This window comes from Mastomys coucha, unplaced genomic scaffold (assembly GCF_008632895.1).
Source record: "Mastomys coucha isolate ucsf_1 unplaced genomic scaffold, UCSF_Mcou_1 pScaffold21, whole genome shotgun sequence".
In the NCBI taxonomy this organism is placed as follows: domain Eukaryota; kingdom Metazoa; phylum Chordata; class Mammalia; order Rodentia; family Muridae; genus Mastomys; species Mastomys coucha.
In genome coordinates this window covers 20,760,378-20,782,730 of record NW_022196904.1, presented here as the reverse complement: position 1 = coordinate 20,782,730, position 22,353 = coordinate 20,760,378, and the positions used below count along the sequence as shown (strand labels likewise).

Below are 22,353 nucleotides of genomic sequence, written 5' to 3'. Positions count from 1 at the left end.
ATATATCAGACGGGCACTGATGGTGGTGGCTCACACTTTTAATCCCAGAACTCTGAGTTTGAGGCCAGCCTGGTCAACAGAGTGAATTCCAGGATGGCCAGGGCTACACAGAGAAACCCTGTCTTGAAAAGCTATATATACATATATAGCTGAAGAGATGGCTTAGTGGTTAAGAGCATTTACTGCTGCTCTCCAGAGGACCTAAGTTTGTTTCCCAGCACCCACCCTGGGTGACTCACAGCCTTTAGAAGTCCAGCTTCAGGGGACTCCAATGCCTTTCTTGGGCCTCTGAGGGCACTAGGCACCCATGTGGTACACATATACATGCAGGCAAAACATTCATACACATAGATAGCCCCTATAAAATTAAAAGTAAAAATATTTTAAAAGGTCAAACAAACAAACAAACAAAAAACCTCAAAGAAGAGGGATTTGGTTGTACATTGAGTAGCTGTGCTAGGAACCCCCCATGGTGTGCAAGGCACACACATGTGTGAGATTGCTGAGTTGCAGGCAGGGGCCTGGTTTGGAGGCTCTCTGTCCAGCCAAGGCAGAGCAAAAGGCCCAGAATCTCACTCGGGTCTTTTGTCTCTTCTCCAGGAAGGCCACTCTGGCTGATATTGTGGAGCAGCTTCAGGAGAAAGAGGCAGGCCCAGGGCTCCCTGCTGGGGTGGTAAGTTGAACAACTGGGATGGGTGGGTATAGAAGCCCTCTTAGTGGCCAAGATCTCAGAGGCAACCATTACCCAGGCCCAATCCTTCTTCCTGGACCTTGCGATCAACAGAGGCCCCTAGAAAGGCCCTCTCCCTTAGAAAGATGGCTCCTCAGACCCAGGAGGATTTTCTCTTTGCACACACACACATAATGGACACTAATCCCCGCATCTACTTTAGACTCCATATTTTTTCTGGCTTGTGGGTGCCCATTTTCTTATTAGTCACACAAGATTCTTCATACAGAAATTTTATGCACCTTCTACCTCCGTAGATCCTGTTCCTAACCTCCCAATTTCCAGAATTCCAAAGCCTAAATTCGAATGATCCATTATCAAAACCTATAGGGTCCTCTCACCCCTGAGGGTCCTCCCATGTTTCTCTCTAAGAGAGATGGCCCTAAAGACGGATGGGACCCTAGGCCCTCGGGCTCCCTAAGACAGTATGCTCCCCTAGTCATCATGCACAGTACCCCTCTCCCCCCTCCCTTCATTCACACAGCCGTCGCTGCCTCAGCCTCGCGAGCTTCCCCCAGGTCGCCTGCCCAACGGGCTTGAGCCGCCCGAGCGGACACCTCGGCCAGATCGGCCCCGGGCACGGGACCGGCCCAAGCCGCGCCGGCGGCCACGGCCTCGAGAGGGTGGTGAGGGCGGGGGAAGCCGGCGCTCGCGCTCCGCCCCTGCCCAGGGAGGCTCCACCCCCGCGCCGCCGCCTCCGCCCACTCACACAGTGCAGCACGAGGGCTTCCTGCTGCGCAAGCGCGAGCTCGACGCTAACCGCAAGTCGTCCAACCGGTGAGCGCGTGGGCGGGGCTTTGGATGGCTTGGGCGCCCGCTGTGGGTATTTTATGAATGAGTAGCTGGGCTGGAGGAGGGGGCGGGACTCAAGTTCAAAGCATCCAATCCGTGAAATGGGGAGGCGTGGCCAAAGCTTTGAGTGTCCAATACCGAAGTGTCTGGAGCTGAGATGGGTGCTCTAATGTTAATAAATTGGGATTCAATCTCAGCTACCACCCCAGGTGGCAAAGCAGCAAACTGGAGGTAGAGTCTACTCTAGATGGTTCCAATGGGGTGTGAATGGGGTGGAGCTTCAAAATGACATCCAATCAGTGATCGGGATGGATCCCCACCTGGCAACCCCTAGCCACTACATTTTCACTGGGGGGCTCTGAAAAAGCAAAAGAGTCCAAACTGAGGACCTAGTGCATTGTTGGAGGTTATCTCAGTTGTCCGGAGGAGAAGCTTTTTCTTAAATTATCTAAGTTATATTTGTGTCGGGGTGAAGCTGTGTGGGAAGGTCAGAGGACAACTGGTGTGAATCAGTTCTCTCCTTTCGCTATGTGGGTCAACCTGGGATCAAACTCAGGTTGTCAGGCTTGGCTGCAAGGGCTGAGCCTTCTCCACAGGCCTAACCACCGTGTGTGTGTGTGTGTGTGTGTGTGTGTGTGTGTGTGTGTGTGTGTTTACTTTTGGAATCCATCTTGTCCACATCCAATACATTTTTGTCCAACTGAGATGTGGAATGTGGGGGCAAGCAGAGCCAAGACCCAAGACATGAACAGGGCAGGTTGGGACTTGGTTGGTGGGGATCATAGTGTTTCTTCTTGCCCCCAGACCAAGATGGCAATGGACAGGGACACCTGTTGTATGTTATTTTCCCATCTGAAATGTCTTCCAAGATTGGGGCTTTGGCTGGGAGACAAGATCTTCTTATTGCATACTGTAGAGCAGTAAACCTTCCCTGAAGGAACTTGGTGAATGGTGGGGAAATGAGAACTAATGAGTGAAGCAGGGGTGTTTGAAGATAATGTGTGGGAAAATGAGACCAATGAATGAAGTAAGGGCTTGTATCAGAGTCAGGACTGGGGAATCAAGCCCATGGTCTTATGCTTTACTGTTGAATCATACCTCCAACTCCTCACTAGTGGATTCTAGACAAGGGCTCTACCCCCTGCTAAGCTCTATCCTTTGTGTCAAAGCTTGCATCTTGCTTTTGGAAAGTCAATGTGGGATGAGATAAGAAAGGGTAAGGATGGTCTAGCCTGGGTAAACTCTTCGTTCTGGGAGCCTTGGTCACACCTCCCAGAATAGGAACTGCCTTATAGAAGAACAACCTGGCATGTGGCTAAGTAGCTAGGACAAAGGACCAGAGGTAGGAAGGTCCAGAGTAGCATGACCCAGCATCCACTCTTTGATGGTAATGACATAGCGTTCCCAAGCAGAATTCTGTAGCTCTGCCTTAATCACCATCTCATCACCCCAGGTCATGGGTGAGCCTGTACTGTGTGCTCAGCAAGGGGGAGCTGGGCTTCTACAAGGACTCCAAAGGCCCAGCTTCGGGGGGCACACATGGTGGGGAGCCCCTGCTCAACCTGCACAAAGCCACCAGCGAGGTGGCTAGTGACTACAAGAAAAAGAAACACGTCTTCAAACTCCAGTGAGTCCCTCCCGTGGGAAGAAGGGTGGGACGGGTGGGGGGAGGTCCCAGAGCCGCTTCATGTTCTCCATGTGTACTCTTGGTTCCCTTGAAAGATGGTGGGTGGTGGGGAGAGGGGTTGTGTCCCTCAAGATACCTGAAATCCTGTTGTCTCCTGCAGAACCCAGGATGGCAGCGAGTTCTTGCTCCAGGCTAAAGATGAGGTAAGTTCTGGTCCCTTCACCCCCACAGGTTGACTTCTAAGTGGCTTGGCTTCTTGGGTGGTTCTTGAACCAAAGTAATGGAGCTATAGAAGGAACCACACGAGCCAGACCTGTCAGGGTTGTCAGGAAAGCAGTGAGAGCCCCGAGGAGCTTACTGGGGTGGTGGTGGGGGAGTTATGAGTAGGGATCCGGGGCAGGTGCTTGCAAGCCACCATAACTAGGTCTATCTTCTTTGCCATGGCAACTCAGAAGGCCAGAAAGATGATGGGTGTAAGCTTAAAAAGGAGTGATCAAGGTTCTAGAGAGATGGCTCAGTAGGTAAGAGTGCGTACTGCTTTTCCAGAGGACCCAAGTTTGGTTGCTAGCACCCACGTCCAGCAGCTCACTACTCCCTTTAACGCCAGCCCCTGGGGATCTAGCGCCCTCTTCTGCCCACCGAGAGCATATATACACACATGGCGTATATTCACACAAGCATAATTAAAACAAAACAGAACAAAAATGAATGATCAAGGTTGAGTATGGTTACCTCCTGTAATCTCCCATGGGAGGTAGAAGCAAGAGGATCAATCCTAAGCTATAGAATGAATTTGAGGCCAGCCTGGGCTACCTTGTCTTAAAAAAAAAAAAAAAAAAGAGAGGTATGTGATCTTCATAGAGATAATCCAGAGGACAGAATTGCAATGGCTTAAGGCAGCCAATTGCAGGAGGACAGCTGAAGTGAGGTAAATGGTCCCGGAAAGGTCCCTGCAGCTCCACTTCTCAACATTAGGGGCTATTCAGGGGAGGATTTTATCCTGAGTGTGTTGGGGTGTAGGTAGGGGCAAGTCAGGGTTTTGAGCTAAAGGGGAGTGAATGTGATGTATGACAAATATTCCCTTATTGGAGCTAGAGAAATGGTTCAGTGGTGAAGAGGGTTGTTGTTCAAGCCTGACATGATTTGGATTCCAGCATCCATATTAAAAAGCTAGACTCACACATGCTTGTAAGTCTCCACATGGCTGCCAGGTCCTCTGGAAGGGCAGCCAGTGCTCTTAATGATGGATCCGTCTCTCTATCTCCTAAATTACGTTTGCTTGTTTCTTTTTCCTAAATTACGTTTTATTTATACTTATTTATTTATTTATGTATTTATTTGAGACAGGGTCTCTCTTTGATGTCTTGGCTATCCTGAAACTCTCTTTGTTGATCAGGCTGGCCTCAAACTCCCAGAAATCCTCCTACCTCTTCCTCCTAAGTGCTAGGATTAAAGGGGTGCCCCACCACCCTGCCCCAGTACATTTTATTTGTGTGTATTGATGAATATATGTATTGCCAAGCATGTGCTGTGCCTTGGGTGTGGAGGCAGAGGGCAGTCTTCCTGAGTCAGCACTCTCCTTCCCAGTGAGGGTCTTGGTGATGGAGCACTCACTGTTCATTAGGCTCCAACATACCTTTATTCATCTGGCCCTCTTGCCGATCCAAAATAACTTATCTCAAGTTATCTCTTTTTTTATAAAAAGGAAGTAAGTTGGTATGTGGAGACCAATTAGTAAGAGGCCTGGTGTCCGGTCTCTGCAAGCTCTTGCTCAGTACTTCATTTGCATTGTCTGACTCTGCTTGTGGGGATAATCTCCGCTTTATAGATAATCCTGTTGGTTCTGTTTAAGTGAATACATCCACAGAAGTGCTTAGAGAAGTCTTAGAACTGTTCTTTTATCCTTACTGTCACCATTATACTGATAACAGAGGAAGGTGAAGCTTGGGAGGGCGGTGTGGTTGAGATTCTCTTCCCAATACGAATTGGATTTGTCCTGCTTCTTCCGCCAGGAGGAAATGAACGGCTGGCTGGAGGCTGTGGCTAACTCCGTGGCAGAACACGCCGAGATCGCCCGATGGGGCCAGACGCTACCTACCACATCCTCCACAGATGAGGGCAACCCCAAGCGTGAGGGCGGGGAGCGTAGGGCCAGCGGGCGCCGGAAGTGATTCCAGGTACCCTTCCCCCACCCCTTGGAGTCTGACAAGCCTCCTTGCCCCTCTTCTCTACACTGTGGACACAAAGACACCTTCTCATCCGCAAGGGCCGGAATGATTGCGGATGCGCCACGGTGGGCCTGGAATAGAAGGGACTTCTGCACTCCAAGAGGTGGTGATAGGGGATTGCTGTCCCTATAGCCATATCTCGGTCCCTTCCCGCTCGCCAACCCCACCCCCAGGTGCTGGGGCTCCATTCTTTTTATGCAATAACTGAGCTTGGTGGGGCCGGGCAGGGAGCCAGTTGAGCCAAGCTCCCTGCCCAATCGTCAGATCCTGCCCCAAGAAGCTGGAGTGGCGAGGAATCTAGGAGGTGGTGATTTGTTGGCCTCCTCTCCGCCCTAAGGATGGACAACGGGGGCGCTGGTGAGGTCCCCTGGACCATCCAGGGTGCTAGGGGGTGGGGAGGGGACACACTCCCTCCCTGCCTTTACCTCACTTCCAATGCTGCCTTGATCTGTCTGGGAAGAGGGAGGAAAGGGGCCCTTAGCCCCTTGTACTCCACCATCTCAGAGCCATGCGGTTAATTCCTGACTTAGTTTATTTTTGCAAAAATGTAGACCTCCCTCTCCTTCCCCCGCCCCGCATCCGCGAAGGCTTTTTAATAGGAGGGGAGTCAAAGTTGAAAACTGTCTTCCTCTCTTCTCCCCGATTCCAGCTGTAAATGCCACTTCCCGAGGGGAGGGGGTGGGGAAGCCCTCCCCCTGCATGCTTCTGGCTGGAGCACCTCCCTGGGAGTGGGGGGATCAGGGTTACAGGCAACCCCAGTGGCTGCTTGGAGACGCTCCTAGGGCAGGGGGGTGCGGGGCGGTGTGGCAGGCGCACACTGTATGTACCTATAATAAACCCTTTGGCTTTGACAGTCTACGCTGGTTTGTTCGTGTATCTGAGACAGAATTGGAGGGTGGGCTGGCGTGGGGACGAAGCTGCGAAGGCAGTCTCCTAGACTCTACATATACCTAAGCATTGGTATAGGCTCATTTCAAGATCTACGTACGTACTCCTCAACGAATCGCCTACATTCGTTATATGTTATACCAAAATAAGGGAACCCAGAAAAGGAGGGAAGTTACTCAATCACCCCAAGGGAACCCCGAAGTGCTACCCGTAGAAGCCAGGAAAGACCGCCCCTCTTTAAAGAGTGAGAGACCGTAATCACGATGAGCGAGCTCTCTGTCCAATCGTCGGTGGATCCTGGAGTCTCTAGGCCAATGAGCAAGAGGCAGAGGCGGGGTGTATGCACACCCGGAAGTGGGTGCAAGCCGGCCGGCCGGCTTGCGGGGGGGGTTATGGCTGTCGCGACGACTGCAGCGGAGGGGGTCCCGAGTCGGGGAGCACCCGGGGAAGTGATTCATCTGAACGTAGGGGGCAAGCGGTGAGTGTGGGAGATCCTCGAGGTCCCATGCTACGGGACCGAGGCGGGATGCCCGCCTCTTCTGGGGGTGGGGGTGGTAGTCCCTGTCCATCAAGAATTGCTCCGCCTCAAGCTGGAGACTTGGCGCTTGAATAAAAAAATGCCAAAGGAGAATGCGTGAATCGCACTAGAGGAGGCAGCGTCCTCACATCCTCTTCTGTTTCCTCTCCTTACCTCACCACCCAGGTTCAGTACCTCTCGCCAGACGCTTACCTGGATCCCAGACTCCTTCTTCTCCAGGTGATTAGGAGAGCCCGTCTGGGGCGAGGGTAGGAGGGGATGAAAGGAGAGGGTGTGGGGAGACCCATTTCTACCCTCCTCACCTCTGCAACTCGGTCCGTGACACCTCCTCGGTTTCCCCTTCTTGTAGTCTTTTGAGCGGACGCATCTCAACCCTGAAAGATGAGACAGGAGCTGTGAGTAGGACTAGATCAAAAACGGGACGCCGGGTGGGAGGAGGGACAGGAGCTCCTACTTATTCCAGGTCTTTTTCATGACCTCCACCCCCACCACCCCATTTAGATCTTCATCGACCGGGACCCCACCGTCTTTGCCCCCATCCTCAATTTCCTGCGGACCAAAGAGTTAGACCCCAGGTTGGTATGAGTAAGTGGGTGAACTCTGCCACTGTATAGAATCTCTCCTAGGAAAGTAAATGTGTTCAATTCTATTAGAATTATTGATCTCCATTTAAATATACCCACATATTTGCACCATTCCATCATCCTTGTTACCTAGATTTTTAAGAAAGTATTTTATGTATTTGTTTGAGATAAGGCCTTGCTCTGTAGCCCTGACTGTCTAGAACTCAATCCAAATCAGGCCGGTCTCTATCTGGCTTGTCCTGGATTGGCAGGTGTACACCAACCACCCTCAACCTCCCTAGAATCTTATGCTTGTCGAAACTAGCTAGGCTTCAAAAGTCTCTGTGCAGTTTCAAAACCTTTCTCCTCACAATGCGCTGTCCACGCCTATGCCCTAGATTTTTACACTGAAATCTTTTCTACTACCCAGGGGTATCCATGGTTCCAGTCTCCTCCATGAAGCCCAATTCTACGGGCTCACTCCACTGGGTAAGTGAGAGTCCCGTGCCCCACCCCACCCCACTCCCCACCCCCAGTCAGCACCCTCAGTTATTTCCTGAGCATTCTCTACCTCGTTGACTCTCCCAGTCAAAAAAGGGTTAGAGCTAAGAGCACTGGATTTGAGGGGGTGGGGAGAGGGGATAGGTTTGTGGAAAGACAGATGAGGAAGAGGACAAGGGTCTGCCTCAGTTTCCCTCAAGATTAAGTTTTGAGTCCTTCCCTTGCAGTTCGTCGCCTGCAGGTGAGAGAAGAGTTGGATCGATCTTCCTGCGGAAATGTCCTCTTCAATGGTTATCTACCTCCTCCAGGTAAGCTAGGGAGAGGGAGATTGGGTTAACTACATTTCCCACAAAGCTTCAACACTTAGGTATTTGAAGCCCTGAGGCGCAATGGGAGTTGTAGTTCTTTATCAGATGCTTGGACAGGAAATAGGAAACAGCATTTCCCTTGAAGCTGTGCTACAGCCAGTTCTCTTCAGAGCTCAGAAGCATACCCTGGAGCTTGGTGGGAGTTGTAGTCCGAGTTTTCCTAAGTTTCACCCCATTCTTCAGAAAAAATATACAAATTTAAACTTTATCATATTAACTTTATTGGACTCTACTTTTTGGCGGGGTGGGGGTTCTATGATACAGGGTCTCCCTCATAGCCCTTGTTGTCCTGGAACTCACTATATAGACCAGGCTGGTGGCCTTGAACTCAGAGATCCTCCTTCCTCTGTCTAAGATTAAAGGTGTACATCACCACACTCAGTCATCCACATTATTTTTTTGAGGCATGGTCCCAACAAACCTAGAATTCACTGATTGGGTAGGCTGGCTTGTCAACAAAGTCTGAGCACCCACCTTTCTACCTTGGGTGGGGGGTGGTCCAAAATGTAGTTCTTATACTTGCATAAGTATTTTACCCACTGTGCCATCTCTGTCGCCCTATAACTATATTTTTATCTTATTGTTTATTTGTTATAGTACTAGAGTCTGTGCCCAGGGTTTTGTACATCCTGGGCGGGTGCTGTAACATGAGACTGCCCCCCTCACCCCAGCTTCCCAGCCTGACTGGTGAATTGTAGGCAGGTGTTCTACTTCTGAACCAAGCACACAGCTTTTCCCTGGTAACAGCAAGAAACATGGTCGTAGCCTAGGCGTCTTTACTTTTAAAAGCGTTATTACATTTATTTATTTACTTATTTATTTATTGTTTTTTTTGTGACAGGGTTTCTCTGTATAGCTCTGGCTGTCCTGGAACTTGCTCTGTAGACCAGGCTGGCCTGGAACTCAGAGACCCACCTGCCTCTGCCTCCCAAATGCTGGGATTAAACTTGTGTGCTACCACCACCTGGCACATGTATTTATTTATTGGACATATGGCAGGGAGGACAACTTTCAGGAATTGATTCTCTCCTTCCACCACACATGTCCCAGGATCAAAGTCAAGATTGTCAGTCTTGGTGGCAAGCACCTTCACCCACTGAGACATCTCACCAGCCCTCTGATTTAATTATTATTATTATTATTATTATTATTATTATTATTATTATTATTACTGAGACAGGGCCTAGCCTTGAACTTGCAATCTTCTATTGCCAGCTTTCTAAATAGCTGGGGTTACAGACCTGCCTGCCAGGCCGGGCCACATTAGCAAACACTGAAAAGGCATCAATACCATAGCAGCACCAAACCAGGTCTTTCTCGGTGACGGGCTTCTGGGTCATTGAGAATGCCGTGTCCTGGCACCATGGAACATCTTCCCCGGGACACTGTGCCCCACACAGGGAATCCATGCCGTTCATGGTTTAAGTGTTCATAGACTGCCCACCATGATTTTAATTATGGTGCCCGCCACTTCCTTTCACTTTAGTGTTCCCAGTGAAGCGGCGAAACCGGCACAGCCTGGTGGGGCCCCAGCAAATAGGGGGACGCCCAGCCCCTGTTCGACGGAGCAACACAATGCCCCCCAACTTGGGTAATGCAGGGCTGCTGGGCCGAATGCTGGATGAGAGAGCACCTCCATCCCCATCAGGTAAGCTTGGGACTGAGCTTAGTGCATGCATTGTGCCTCTGTATATCCCTAGCCTTCTTGTACTTTGTTTTTTGGTTTTTTTTTTGTTTTTGAGACAGGATCTTACTCTGGTCCAGGCTAGCGTGGAGCTCAAAGCAATCCAGTCCTCCTGCCTCAGCCTCCCTAGTGCTAGAATTCTGAGTATGAACTCAGTGTTTGCTCCTCATATTCTTATTTTATTCTATGATTTATTTTTAATTATCATTATTGTATGTATGCATGTGTGAACAGAGCATAATTGTCAAAAGATACCATGTGGGCTTTGGAGAATAAACTTTGGTTGTCAGGCATGTGCCAGAACTGCTTTTGTATGCTGAACCAGCTCCCCTGACTCCAGCCTTCTCTCTCTCTCTTCATATATATATATATATATATATATATATATATATATATATATATATATATATATATATATTGTTTTTTTTTTTTTTGGTTTTTAAAGACAGGGTTTCTCTGTGTGGCCCTGGCTGTCCTGGAACTCACTCTGTAGACCAGGCTGGCCTTGAACCCAGAAATCCGCCTGCCTCTGCCTCCCAAGTGCTGGGATTAAAGGCGTGCGCCACCACTGCCCGGCTTCCAGCCTTCTCTTTAGCTTCTGTTTTGAGACAGCGGCTCACTAAGTTTCCCAGATGTAGCTTACACTTCTGTCATTTAGGAGGTCAGAGCCCGTGGGCCCTGTGACCCTGCTCTGCTCTCCTCTCTTACCCCCTAAGGCCAACCGGAGGAGCCAGGGATGGTGCGCCTGGTGTGTGGTCACCACAACTGGATTGCTGTGGCATATACCCACTTTCTCGTCTGTTATAGGTGCTGAGGGTGGGGATTGGGGAGTGGGGCGGCTCTGCCTCTGTGGATAGAGCGGCTCTGGGGTGGGGGTTGCTGATGTCCCTCAATCCCACAGGCTGAAGGAAGCCTCAGGCTGGCAGCTTGCATTCTCCAGCCCACGCCTGGACTGGCCCATCGAGCGCCTAGCTCTCACGGCTCGGGTGCTTGGCGGTGCTCTGGGTGAGCATGACAAGATGGTGGCGGCAGCTACAGGCAACGAGATCCTTCTTTGGGCGCTACAGGCACAAGGTGGTGGCTCTGAGATAGGTAGGTTTGGTGGACTTTACTAGAACTTTGTAGAATCCTGTAACCTGTTAAAATAACCCAACCCCTGAAACTCAGAAGCCCATGGGGCGAATGGGAATTCTGTGCGGAGTCAGTCTTTTTGCCTTGTGAAACTATGTGTCAGACCTTCAGGACTCTGCATGTTTCATTGTTTCATTTTGCCTTAGACAAGGTTTTACCATGTAGCCCAAGCTAGCTTTGAATTCTAGGTCTTTCTGCCCTCAACTCCTGAATACTGGATGTCTTAGTCAGGGTTTCTATTCCTACACAAACATCAGGACCAAGAAGCAAGCTGGGGAGGAAAGGGTTTACTCAGCTTACACTTCCACATTGCTGTCCATCACCAAAGGTTGTCAGGACTGGAGCTCACACAGGTCAGGAAGCAGGAGCTGATGCAGAGGCTGTGGAGAGATGTTTCTTACTGGCTTGCTCGGCTTTCTTTCTCTTTCTTTCTTTCTTTCTTTCTTTCTTTCTTTCTTTCTTTCTTTCTCTAAGATTTATTTATTTATGTATATGAGTACTCTGTAGCTGTACAAATGGTTGTGAGCCATCGTGTGGTTGCTCGGAATTGAAGTCAGGACCTCTGCTCACTCTGGCCCCACTTGCCCTGTCCCTATTCGCTCCAGTCCAAAGATTTATTTATTGTTATATGAAAGTACACTGTAGCCATCTTCAGACACACCAGAAGAGGGGGTCAGATCTTATTACATGATGGTTGTGAGCCACCACCATGTGGTTGCTGGGATTTGAACTCAGGACCTTCGGAAGATCAGTCAGTGCTCTTAACCACTGAGCCATCTCTTCAGCCCCCTCAGCTTGCTTTCTTATAGAACCCAGGACTACCAGTCCAGGGATGGCACCAACCACAATGAACCCTCCCACCCTTGATCACTAACTGGGAAAATGCCTTATAGCTGGATCTCATGGAGGCATTTCCTCAAGGGAGGCTCCTTTCTCTGTGATAACTCCGGCCTGTGTCAAGTTGACACACAAAACCAGCCAGAACACTGGATTACAGCTACCCTACTCAGTTAACACACTGATTATATTTTATTTTATTATCTATTTATTCATGTGTCTGGTTGAGAGAGGAACATGCGTGAAATCCCGGACTTAATTCAAGTACCAAATAACCTGGGTATTGTGGCACATAGCTGTAATCTAGCACATAGAAAGTGGGGGCCAGCCTGGGCTACATGAGACTGACTCAAAACAATAACAATAAAAAATGAGCCTTTAGTTGTTGTGGCCCTTTATTCCAATGGAAGGGTATGGCCCTTTTGGCAAGCTCAACCTGTTAGAATTCTGCCCGCCATAACTGTCCCACACCCATCAGATATTCTATGTACTTCCTGGAATCCTCTTTGCCGTGGATCCTGTTTCCCCCATACAACCTGTTGTGGCCCTTAGGCTTCTGGCTGCCCCACCCCCAGCCCGGCAGTGGGGTTCCAGCCTCCTATTGAGTGCTCCACACCTGCTGCCCACAGGTGTCTTCCACCTGGGTGTGCCAGTGGAGGCCTTGTTCTTTGTTGGGAACCAGCTCATTGCCACAAGCCACACAGGGCGCATCGGTGTCTGGAACGCTGTGACCAAGCATTGGCAGGTGAGTCCTGGCCAGCCTGGCTCCCTCTTCCCAAGTGTCTAAACTGTGTAGGCCCAGGGTTCCTTCTTTTTGCCACCTAGAGAAAGAACAAGAGAACCCTACAGTAGGTGTCGGGTAAAACTCTGTAGAACATCCAGGAGGCCTTCCTGTAGGAGTGGCTGAAGAACCAACGTGAAGGATGGGTGGGTTTGGGAAACAGTGGGATTCTTCAAGCAGATGGAGAGATGGCAGGATGCAAGAGGGTTGTGGCTGTGCTCCTCACCCCACCCGGCCCAGGCCATATCTAAAATGTGAAGGAAAGACATGGGATTGTAGTGCGTTTGTCCTACAGAAGTACACTGCGAGAGGGACAGAAGCACAGAAAGAAACACTGTGAGTGAGCCAGGAAAAAGCAGTGAAGGTAGGAGACAGGGAAGGAAAGCAGATGGAGCAAAGTCAGAACCATGGAGCCAGGCTGGGCCTGCTGGTGCAGGTCTATAACCCAAGCTATTGAGGAGGCTGAGGTAAGAGGATACAATTCAAGGCGAACCTGAACTACAGAGTAAGCCTGGGCAGTTTAGTGACAGTCGCATCAAAATGAGGGGGGGAAGGGGGAGAAAGAGAGCAAAAACTATAACTTAATGATAGAGCCCCTGTCTAGAATCCCCCAGTGAGGGGCTGGGAGTGTGGCTCAGTAGTAGAGCCCCTGTCTAGAATCCCCCAGTGAAGGAGGCTGGGGGCGTGGCTCAGTGGTAGAGCCCCTGCCTAGAATCCCCCAGTGAGGGGCTGGGATGTGGATAGGTCAATAATAGAGTGCTTAGTTAAGAGAGAAGGCCCTGTGCTAAACAAGATATTAAACACACATCTCACACACACAGACACACACACACACACACACACACACACACACACCCCTCTACAATCCCAGTGCATGGAATATAGAGGAAGGATCATCAGTTCTTTGAGAGCAGCTTGGGCTATTTATCTAGCAGGCTCCATACCAACCTGTGATACATGGGGCCAAATGTCAGAATTCAACACAAGTGGGTCTGGAGAGATGGTTCAGCAGTTAAGAGCAGGCACTGTTCCTTCAGATGGCTCATGTTCCGTTCCCAGCATCCACATCAGGAGGCTTACAACCACCTACGATTGCAACTCCAGTAGCTCTGACACCTCTGGCCTCTGAGGGCACCCACACCCCTGTGTACACACTTGTGCGCAGATAGACACACACCATGATCTTAGAAAATAATTTTAAAAACTCAACAAGGACAGAAGAAGAAGGGGCTAAGGTCCAAACGGTCTAAGATAGAGAGGAAGGTGCATAGGTCAGTTCCAGAGAAAGCCATAGACACCGGGAGCCACTGGCAAGGTTGAAAGGGGTAGGCTCAGGCCCAGGTAGCCTGGTCATGCTGGGCACACAGAAATGGGCATTGTGAGAGAAAGGCGGGGATGCCAGGCATGGGCTACAGAGTGAGACCTTGAGTGGAAATAAAGCTAAACTGGCACTGCCTCCTTCCTGCCCCAGGTCCAGGAGGTCCAGCCTATCACGAGTTTCGATGCAGCGGGCTCCTTCCTCCTCCTGGGCTGCAGCAATGGCTCCATCTATTACGTAGGTAAGCAGTGTCCTGCACTGTGAGGGGTGGACTGGAGCAGGAGCTTCAGTTGCATCCACTCCACCCCTGCCTGCCCATCTAGATGTGCAGAAATTCCCCCTGCGGATGAAGGACAACGACCTCCTTGTCAGTGAGCTCTACCGAGACCCAGCAGAGGATGGGGTCACCGCCCTCAGCGTCTACCTCACCCCCAAGACCAGTAAGCTGTGACAAAGTTTCTTTCCCTAACTGTGGCCAGCCAGACCCCACTGGCCAGTGTGTCTCAGGGTTTCCCAGGGTTTCCTCAGGAATGGGACATTAGTTCTTATTCCTCCAGCGTGTGCTTTTGTGTTGCTTTATTTAGTTCTCTTTTAGGGGCTGGGCTGCTTTGGGCCTTGTCATGACAAGCCTACCTCTTGCGTCTTACCATCAGGATACAACATTTGGCTAATTCATAAAGACCTGGATACAGGGCCAGATAGTAGACAATTCCATGCTCAAGAAACCTTGATTTTTTTTTCCTCTTCTTTTTCTTTCTGGGGAGGACAGGATCTTTCCCTGTAGTCCAGGCTAGCCTCTAACTCCAGAACACCTCATCCTTCTGCTTCAGGCTCATGGGTGCTGGGATCACAGGCTAGTCCACTTGGTTCTTCTCTATCTCCTAGATTTAACATCCATTCATGTTCCTGTATAGGACACAAGTGCATTGTCCATGGCCACTGCTCAAAATGCTGAAGCTGTGTTCTACCTATGTTCTTTATGATGGTCTGTTTAGTTTCTGGGAATCTCTCCAACACTTGGAAGACACAGGCAGGGGGATCTCTGTAAGTTTGAAACTAGCCTGGTTCACATAGTGAATTCCAGGCCAGCCAGAGCTACAATAATGAGACCCTGACTGCAAAAAGAAAAAAAAAAGTTTCTGAGAATTTCAAAACACAAAGTTTGTCAGTGGAGTCCCTAAGACACTCAATGTGGGATCTCGACTTATCTCTTTTTATGTGTCACTCTGGAATTTTTTTTTTCTTTTTTTGGTGTTTTCAAGACAGGGTTTCTCTGTGTAGCTCTGGCTGTCCTGGAACTCACTCTGTAGACCAGGCTGGCCTCAACTCAGAAATCCACCTGCTTCTGCCTCCCAAGTGCTGGGATTAAAGGCGTATTCTGGAATTTTTTAAAAAGAGAGATTCCTGTGTGTGTGTGTGTGTGTGTGTGTATTTTGCTGCATGTATGTAAGTACCACATGTACATGCTTGGTGACCAAAGAGTCTAAAAAAAGAGATTCTATTTCCTGGAACTGCCATTACAGATGGCTGTAAGCTGCCACGTGGGTGCTGGAAATTGAACCTGGGTCCTCTGAAAGAGTAGTAAATGTTCTTAATCACTGAGCCATCTCTGCAGCCCACCCCATATTTCTTCCCAGTGTCAGATCCTCTGTGTGTCTTTCCTTCCTTCCCTTCTCCTCTCGCCCTCTCTGCCCTGGTTCTGTTTCCATGACAGACCTTCTCTTTGCTGTTGGCCCTCCCCAGGTGACAGTGGGAACTGGATTGAGATTGCCTATGGCACCAGCTCCGGGGTCGTGCGTGTCATTGTGCAGCACCCTGAGACAGTGGGCTCAGGACCCCAGCTCTTCCAGACCTTCAGTGTGCACCGCAGCCCCGTCACCAAGATCATGCTGTCAGAGAAGCACCTCATCTCTGGTGGGTTCCTCTGCAGAAGAACCAGGTTTGGGGGTGTGGAGCCAGGGAGATGGAGTGTGGGGGGTGAGAGGGAAGCTGTGTGAGAGACAGTGATGTGAGGTAACAGGAGACCGGTGAGGGTAGCCACAGAGTGGAGGAAGACTGTACTGGACACAGTGACCCATGCCTCAGATCCCAGCACTCAGTGGGCTGAGGCAGGAGAATCACTTCCAGTTCAAGACCAGCCTGGGCTACAGGGTAAGACCTTGTGCAGAAGCTGGGCGGTGGTGGTGCTCGCCTTTAATCCCAGCACTTGGGAGGCAGAGACAGGGGGATTTCTGAGTTGGGAGGCCAGCCTGGTCTACAGAGTGAGTTCCAGGACAGCCAGGGCCACACAGAGAAACCCTGTCTCAAAAAACCAAAACAAACAAACAAACAAACAAAAAAAGACCTTGTGCAGAAATGTATCTAAACTGGTAAGGCATTGCTTAGCATAGTTCTAAGGAAGCACTGAGCCTGAATCCCAGCACTGAGCCTGAATCCCAGCACCAAACCTGTAATCGTAGCTCTCTGGGGGTGGATCCAGGAGGTTCATAATTTTAAGGTCATCCTCAGCTACATATTGAGTTTGAAGGGTTACATGAGAACCTGTCTCTAAAAAACTAAAAATAAAAAAGCTTATAGTAAGGGAACCAGGCTTGGGAAAAGTAAATATATATTTAGGAGGTAGGGAGTAAGAAGAAAACTCATCCATTAAGCAGTTATTGAGCATCTACCAGACGTGGGACGTAGTGATAGATAACAAGACAGGTCAATTCTGTGTCTGGGGTAACTAATTCTCTAGTTGAAGCTGCAGATGATAGATAAATAAATAGATATGCTGTGGGGGGAGGTAATTAGCAAAGTGTGAATCTCGTGTACCAGGTGCCCCCCACTTCAATCCCTCAGCACTAGAAAGCAGGGTAAATAAACAGAGAAAACTAAGCATGGTGGTACACACCTTTGCTCTGGCACTAGGAATGCTAACGCAGTAGGCGCCCGAGGTCAAGGCCAGCCTGGGCTACAGAGGGAGACCTTCCCTCAACGTAAAACAAAACAAAACAAAACTGACATCTCAGTCAATAAATAGCCTGTTGGGCCAATGTAGGGACCTGCGTTCATATCCCCACTGCTCTATGTAAAAGCCAGGCACAGCAGTGCACATCTATAAAGGAATAATGGAGTGGCCAGATAGGTGAGCTACAGGTTCTGAGAGAGACCCTGTCTCAAACAACAAGTTGGAGAGGACTGGAGAGATGGCTCTGCAGTGAATGGCACTAACTGCCCTCCCACAGGACCCAGGCTCAACTCCCAGCACCCACATGGTAACTCACAACCATATGTGAACCTCTGGTCCCCAAGGATCTGACATTGGCTTCTGGCCTTCATACGAGCCCCTGTACATCTACTGTCTCATAGAGCAGGCCAAAAGGCTCAGTGGTAGAGCACCCCCATATCTGTGAATGGCCCTTGGTTTGATCTTATCTCATGATAAATAAATAAATTAGTTAATAAACCATCACCAAGTAGTATTCCAGGCCATGCACATGCATAGCTGCGAACGGCTCTTGGTTTGTCTTTACCTCGTGGGTAAATAAGTGAATAGATAAATAAGCCATCACCAAGTAGTATTCCAGGCCATGAGTAACTATGAAGTGGTTGCTAGGAGTGATGGCTCCCATCCTTAATCCGAGCACACAGGAGGCAGAAGGTGAGCAGACCTCTGTGAGCTGGAAGCCAACCTAGTCTACATAGAGAGGTCCAGGATAGCCGGGGCGATGTAAAGAGACCCTGTCTCAAAACAAAACAAATCAAATTTAAAAAAAAAAAACAAAAACTATGTGTATGTGTGTCTACTCTGCAGACGGTAGGAGAGGTTGTCAATCTCCCTGGAGATGGGTCAAGGTGCTTGTGAGCCTCTGACATGTGCTGGCACTAAGAATAGTGAGTGCTCTAAACCACTCTCCAGAGACCCTCCATCTTGTTTTGTTTTTTGGGGTTTTTTTTTTTTTGCTTGTTTTAGTTTATTTTTATTTTATGTGTGTCTGTGTAAGGGCATTAGATCCCCTGGAACTAGAGTTACAGACAGCTGTGCACTGCTCTGTAAGTGCTGGGAATTAAACTTGGGTCCTCTGGAAGAGCAGTCAGTGTTCTTAACCACTGAGCCATCTCTCCAGCCCCTCAGTCTTGTTTTTTAAGGCAGAGTGTTTTACTGGATCTGGGGACTGCCCATTATGTTAGGATGCTTGGCCAGGGAGCCCTAGGGACCTGTTCGTCTCCCCCTCTCCAGGGCAGGGATGACGAGCACACACCTCCACACTCAGACTCTTCTGCCCGCCTGGCAAACACTTTACCAACTGGGCCGTCCGTCGCCCCCGCTTCTGGGAGCTTTGCTGAGATAGGGCCTTGCTATATAGCCCAGGCTAGCCTTGAATTTAGGATCCTTTGGATTCAGCCTTCCAAAAACTGGGGTTACAGGCGTGTACCACCACATCTCTGGTTTCACATTTCTTTCTAAAGTGTGTGAGAGTCATCGAAGAGGGCTGAATTCAGAGCAAGCCTATCTGAGGCCAAGGACCTTAGAGTAGAAATGATGGAATGGTGCAGACAGACCCTCAGGAACAAGCTTTGCTGTCCAAGGAAACCGGCAGTGCAAAGGAACCAATGAGGAGACGGGGGAGAAGTTAACTGCAGAGCATGGGCGTGGCCAGTCTCAGATGTGGATCTCCTTGTTTTGGCTAAGAGTGGGATGTGGCCACAGGGAAGGGACAGGATCAGGAAGAGACAGTTGAGGTAAAAGGATCCAAGGCTGGGTCTGTGGACAGGTTAGCATAGGTCACACTCCAACCACTTCAGGGGCTGAGCCAGTAGGGTCTCTGGGCTTATGGAACTCCAGCCAAGAGAATCCCTGAAGTTCTCTTGACACTTCTAAAAGGGCACATATTGGGAGGTGGAGGTGAGGGTCGAGGAGGAGGTCAGAACTGCACTGGTGCCTCAGCCAGGCCTGACCTGCTGCTGTCTCTCTTTTCTTTAGTGTGTGCCGACAACAACCATGTTCGAACATGGTCTGTGACCCGCTTTCGAGGCATGATCTCCACCCAGCCTGGTTCCACTCCGCTGGCATCCTTCAAGATCCTGGCGCTGGAATCAGCCGATGGGCTCGGTGGTTGCAGTGCTGGCAATGACATTGGTACCCGCTGACTCCCGGCTCTTGACTCCTCCCACAGACCTGCCTAGACCCTGTTGGATGCCACTGGCCTCTGTAGACGTCTGCTTGCCTAGTTAGCTGTTCTGTTGCCCTCCAGCTGCACCGATTTCTGACCCTTGTTCACCACCATCTTGGCTTCCCCCTGACCTCCTGTTCACCTCTGTACTCGAAGCCAACCAACACCATTCTGACGGGCCACTGATTCCCACTAATACTGTTACCATCTTCTGATAGGCCCGAGTGCTGTTGATCTTTGCGAGCCCCTAGTTCTCTCTGCCTCCACCCGACCACAGCATCCCAGGAGCAGGATCTAGGTCTGGGAGTTGGGTCAGCTATGGAGAAAGGCTAGGGCTGTGGGGTCTGAAGGCCTTGTGGACCCTGGCTAGTCCTTACCCTGTCCCTGCCTGCCCAGGTCCCTATGGTGAGCGGGATGACCAGCAGGTGTTCATCCAGAAGGTGGTGCCAAATGCCAGCCAGCTATTTGTGCGTCTCTCCTCCACTGGGCAACGGTGAGTACTGTCTCACCAAAGAGGCAGGACCATAGAGGAGACCTGAAAGGAGTCCACCCAATGGTTCCTGAAGGAGCAGAGGCTACAGGGTGAATTGGCCTCTGGGTTATATGTGTGCAAGGGACACTGGAAAAACCTCAGATCACTGTCCTGGACCCTAGATAGCCCAGGAAACTGAGTGGGGTGGGGGCGGATACAGTGTCAGGGTGGGATGGGGTACAAGCTGAGTGTCAGGGTGGGATGGGGTGCAGGCTGAATATCAAGGTGGGTTGGCATGCAGGCTGAGTGTTGGGGTACAGGCTGAGTGTCAGGGTGGGTTGGGGTGTGGCTGAGTGTTGGGGTGGGGTGGGTTATAGGCTGAGGATTGAGGAAGGCTCAGGTTGCATGCAGTGAGAAGAGGGTTGGGCACACAGGAGGCTGTCAGAGTCCAGAGCAGGTGTCAGGGAAAGGAGACCTGGGAGTATTGCTTAGGGAGTGGGCTCTGCAAAGATACCCAAAGCTAAGTAGGAATAAACAGAAGAAGGAAGGGAGAGAGTGTCTGGTGAGGACAGGGCATGTGCCAAGGCTGGGAGGAACTACACAGAGTAACGCAGCCTGGTGGGCCAGTACAGAGAGTGCCTAGTGTGCATAAAGCCTTGGGTTTGATCACCAGTACTGAATAAACAGGGTGTGTTACATTCCTGTAACCCTAATACTCCAGAGGTAGAAACAGGAGGATCAGAAGTTCAAGGTTATCCTCAGCTACCTGTCGAGTTGCGGGCCAGCCTAGGCTATGTGAGATCCTGTCTCAAAACAAACAAAATAAACTGGATGGGGATGGATAAGGAGGGGCGGGTAAGGAGGGGTGGACAGGACCTGAATACTCAGTGCTGGAGACCGACTCTCGGGAAAGGTGTAAGAAGAGTGAGCAGGCTGAGTGACTTCTGACCCCTTGCACCTCACAGGGTGTGTTCCGTGCGCTCAGTGGATGGCTCTCCCACGACTGCCTTCACAGTGTTGGAGTGTGAGGGCTCCAGGCGGCTGGGCTCCAGACCCCGACGTTACCTGCTCACTGGCCAGGCCAACGGCAGCCTGGCCATGTGGGACCTGACTACTGCCATGGATGGCCTGGGCCAAACCCCTGGTATTCCCTGCGCCACTTCAATCCTGTCCCAGGCTCCACCCTCCCCTTGATTTCCCTTCCCAGGCCCCTGCCCACTGGTCCCCACTGGTCCCTTTCTTGTCCTCCAGCCCTTTCCTTTTATCTTTCAAAGATTTATTTATTTATGTATATATGTGGGTACACTGTCTCTGCCTTTAGACATACCAGAAAAGGGAGTCAGATCCTATTACAGATGGTTGTGCTTACTGGGAATCTAACTTAGGACCTCTAGAAGAACAATCAAAGCTCGCATCCTCTGAGCCATCTCTTCAGCCCCTAGTTCTTTCTTCTTACCACTGCTTTTCCCCCTTTTCTCTAGTAGCCTGTGACCCCACTCCATCTATCTCTGCATTCTTTTTTCTCTCCTCCTTCCAGTTGCTCTTGACCTGTGACCCTCTCCCCCATCTTACCCCTGACTACACTTCCTTGCTACCCACAGCAGGCGGCCTGACAGAAGAAGAGCTGATGGACCAACTGGAGCAATGTGAACTGAGCCCATTGGCCTCCTCTCGGGGCTCTTTCCCCAGCCCCTCACCCAGGGCCTCTCTTACCAGGTAGCTGTAATTCCACTTCCCTCTTTGTGCAATGGAAACGGCATGGTGATGTTGGGGGACACTGCCCTGTGACCTGAGACACTGAGTTTCCCTCCTTCTCAGTCTCCACTCGGCCTCCAGCAACACCTCCCTGTATGGCCACAGAGGGAGCCCCAGCCCACCACAGGCAGAGGCCCGGCGCCGCGGGGCAGGAAGCTTCGTGGATCGGTGTCAGGAACTGGCAAAGGGTGCACCTGAGCTCCGACGGCCACCAACTCCAGCCCCTCGACCCTCCACCGGTCTTGGGAATCCCCTGACACCTCTCAAGAAAACTCTTAACGAAACTTCCTTTTGAATCTAGCCACCACCATGCCTTCATGTGCACTGGTCCCAGGGGGCTTGGGACTGGGGAAGGGGGCTTCCTGTTGGAGCCAAGGCCAGGGTGATATTTGTCGCTAGGTTCTCACCTCTCTCCTTTTCTAAAAGCCAAAGCCACCGTCTCTAATAAAACCATCACTGCCAACCATGTTTATTATAGTCTTGGTTTGTTTTTTTGTTTTGTTTTGTTTTGTTTTGTTGAGGGGGAGCAGGGGGGTGTCTAAGGGAAGAGGTAGAGCTGCAGGGCCAATAATGGGGCTCCAAGCTGTAAATTCCAAAATATTGTACCAGCTGTGATGGCGCATGCCTTTAATCCCCAGCACTGGGGAGGCAGAGGCAGGTGGGTTTCTGTGGTTTAGAGGCCAGCCTGGTCTACAGAGTGAGTTCCAGCACAGCTAGGCCTATGTGGAGTGTATCAGTGACCACTGTCTCAAAACAAAACAAAACAAAAAACAAACAAAAAAAACAGAACAAACAAGCAAGAAACAAAAGAAAATCAGAAACATCTGCCTTCTGATTTAGTCAGAGAAGAGAACTTCTTGGTTACTCTCTGGCTTCAGGCAGGATTCAAGGGTTCAAAGGCTTAGAATGGCTGTCTACCTCCTGCCTTAGTCTCCTTCTGGGATTCTTCAATCAAGATAGCAGAAGACCCCCTACTGTTCCCTT

General features: G+C 50.3%; 2 protein-coding genes across 3 annotated transcripts in view; both read left to right on the top strand.

The window, feature by feature from the left end:
- Sptbn4 (spectrin beta, non-erythrocytic 4) overlaps nucleotides 1-6,226 on the top strand; it is a 95,734-nt gene extending 89,508 nt beyond the window's left edge. The window contains exons 32-36 of the mRNA XM_031385834.1: nucleotides 601-673; nucleotides 1,215-1,507; nucleotides 2,976-3,149; nucleotides 3,310-3,352; nucleotides 5,162-6,226. Of these exons, the coding sequence (XP_031241694.1) occupies nucleotides 601-673; nucleotides 1,215-1,507; nucleotides 2,976-3,149; nucleotides 3,310-3,352; nucleotides 5,162-5,320 (742 nt within the window). The 3' untranslated portion in view covers nucleotides 5,321-6,226. The remainder of the gene's footprint in view (nucleotides 1-600; nucleotides 674-1,214; nucleotides 1,508-2,975; nucleotides 3,150-3,309; nucleotides 3,353-5,161) is intronic.
- A 374-nt stretch (nucleotides 6,227-6,600) lies between these two features.
- On the top strand, nucleotides 6,601-21,835 carry Shkbp1 (SH3KBP1 binding protein 1). 2 transcript variants are annotated; one of them, XM_031385832.1, is made up of 18 exons: nucleotides 6,601-6,743; nucleotides 6,969-7,022; nucleotides 7,153-7,198; nucleotides 7,305-7,378; nucleotides 7,797-7,855; nucleotides 8,095-8,175; nucleotides 9,722-9,883; nucleotides 10,636-10,726; nucleotides 10,821-11,011; nucleotides 12,517-12,632; nucleotides 14,140-14,227; nucleotides 14,310-14,426; nucleotides 15,730-15,900; nucleotides 18,953-19,108; nucleotides 19,539-19,635; nucleotides 20,580-20,758; nucleotides 21,216-21,330; nucleotides 21,433-21,835. In XM_031385832.1, the coding sequence occupies exons 1-18, from the start codon at nucleotides 6,658-6,660 to the stop codon at nucleotides 21,662-21,664; spliced, it is 2,115 nt and encodes a 704-aa protein (XP_031241692.1). In that variant the 5' UTR covers nucleotides 6,601-6,657; the 3' UTR covers nucleotides 21,665-21,835. The 2 variants fall into 2 exon arrangements, with proteins under 2 accessions (XP_031241692.1, XP_031241693.1); XM_031385833.1 differs by lacking the exon at nucleotides 6,601-6,743 and having other exon boundaries at nucleotides 6,996-7,051.
- The last annotated feature ends 518 nt before the right edge of the window (nucleotides 21,836-22,353 follow it).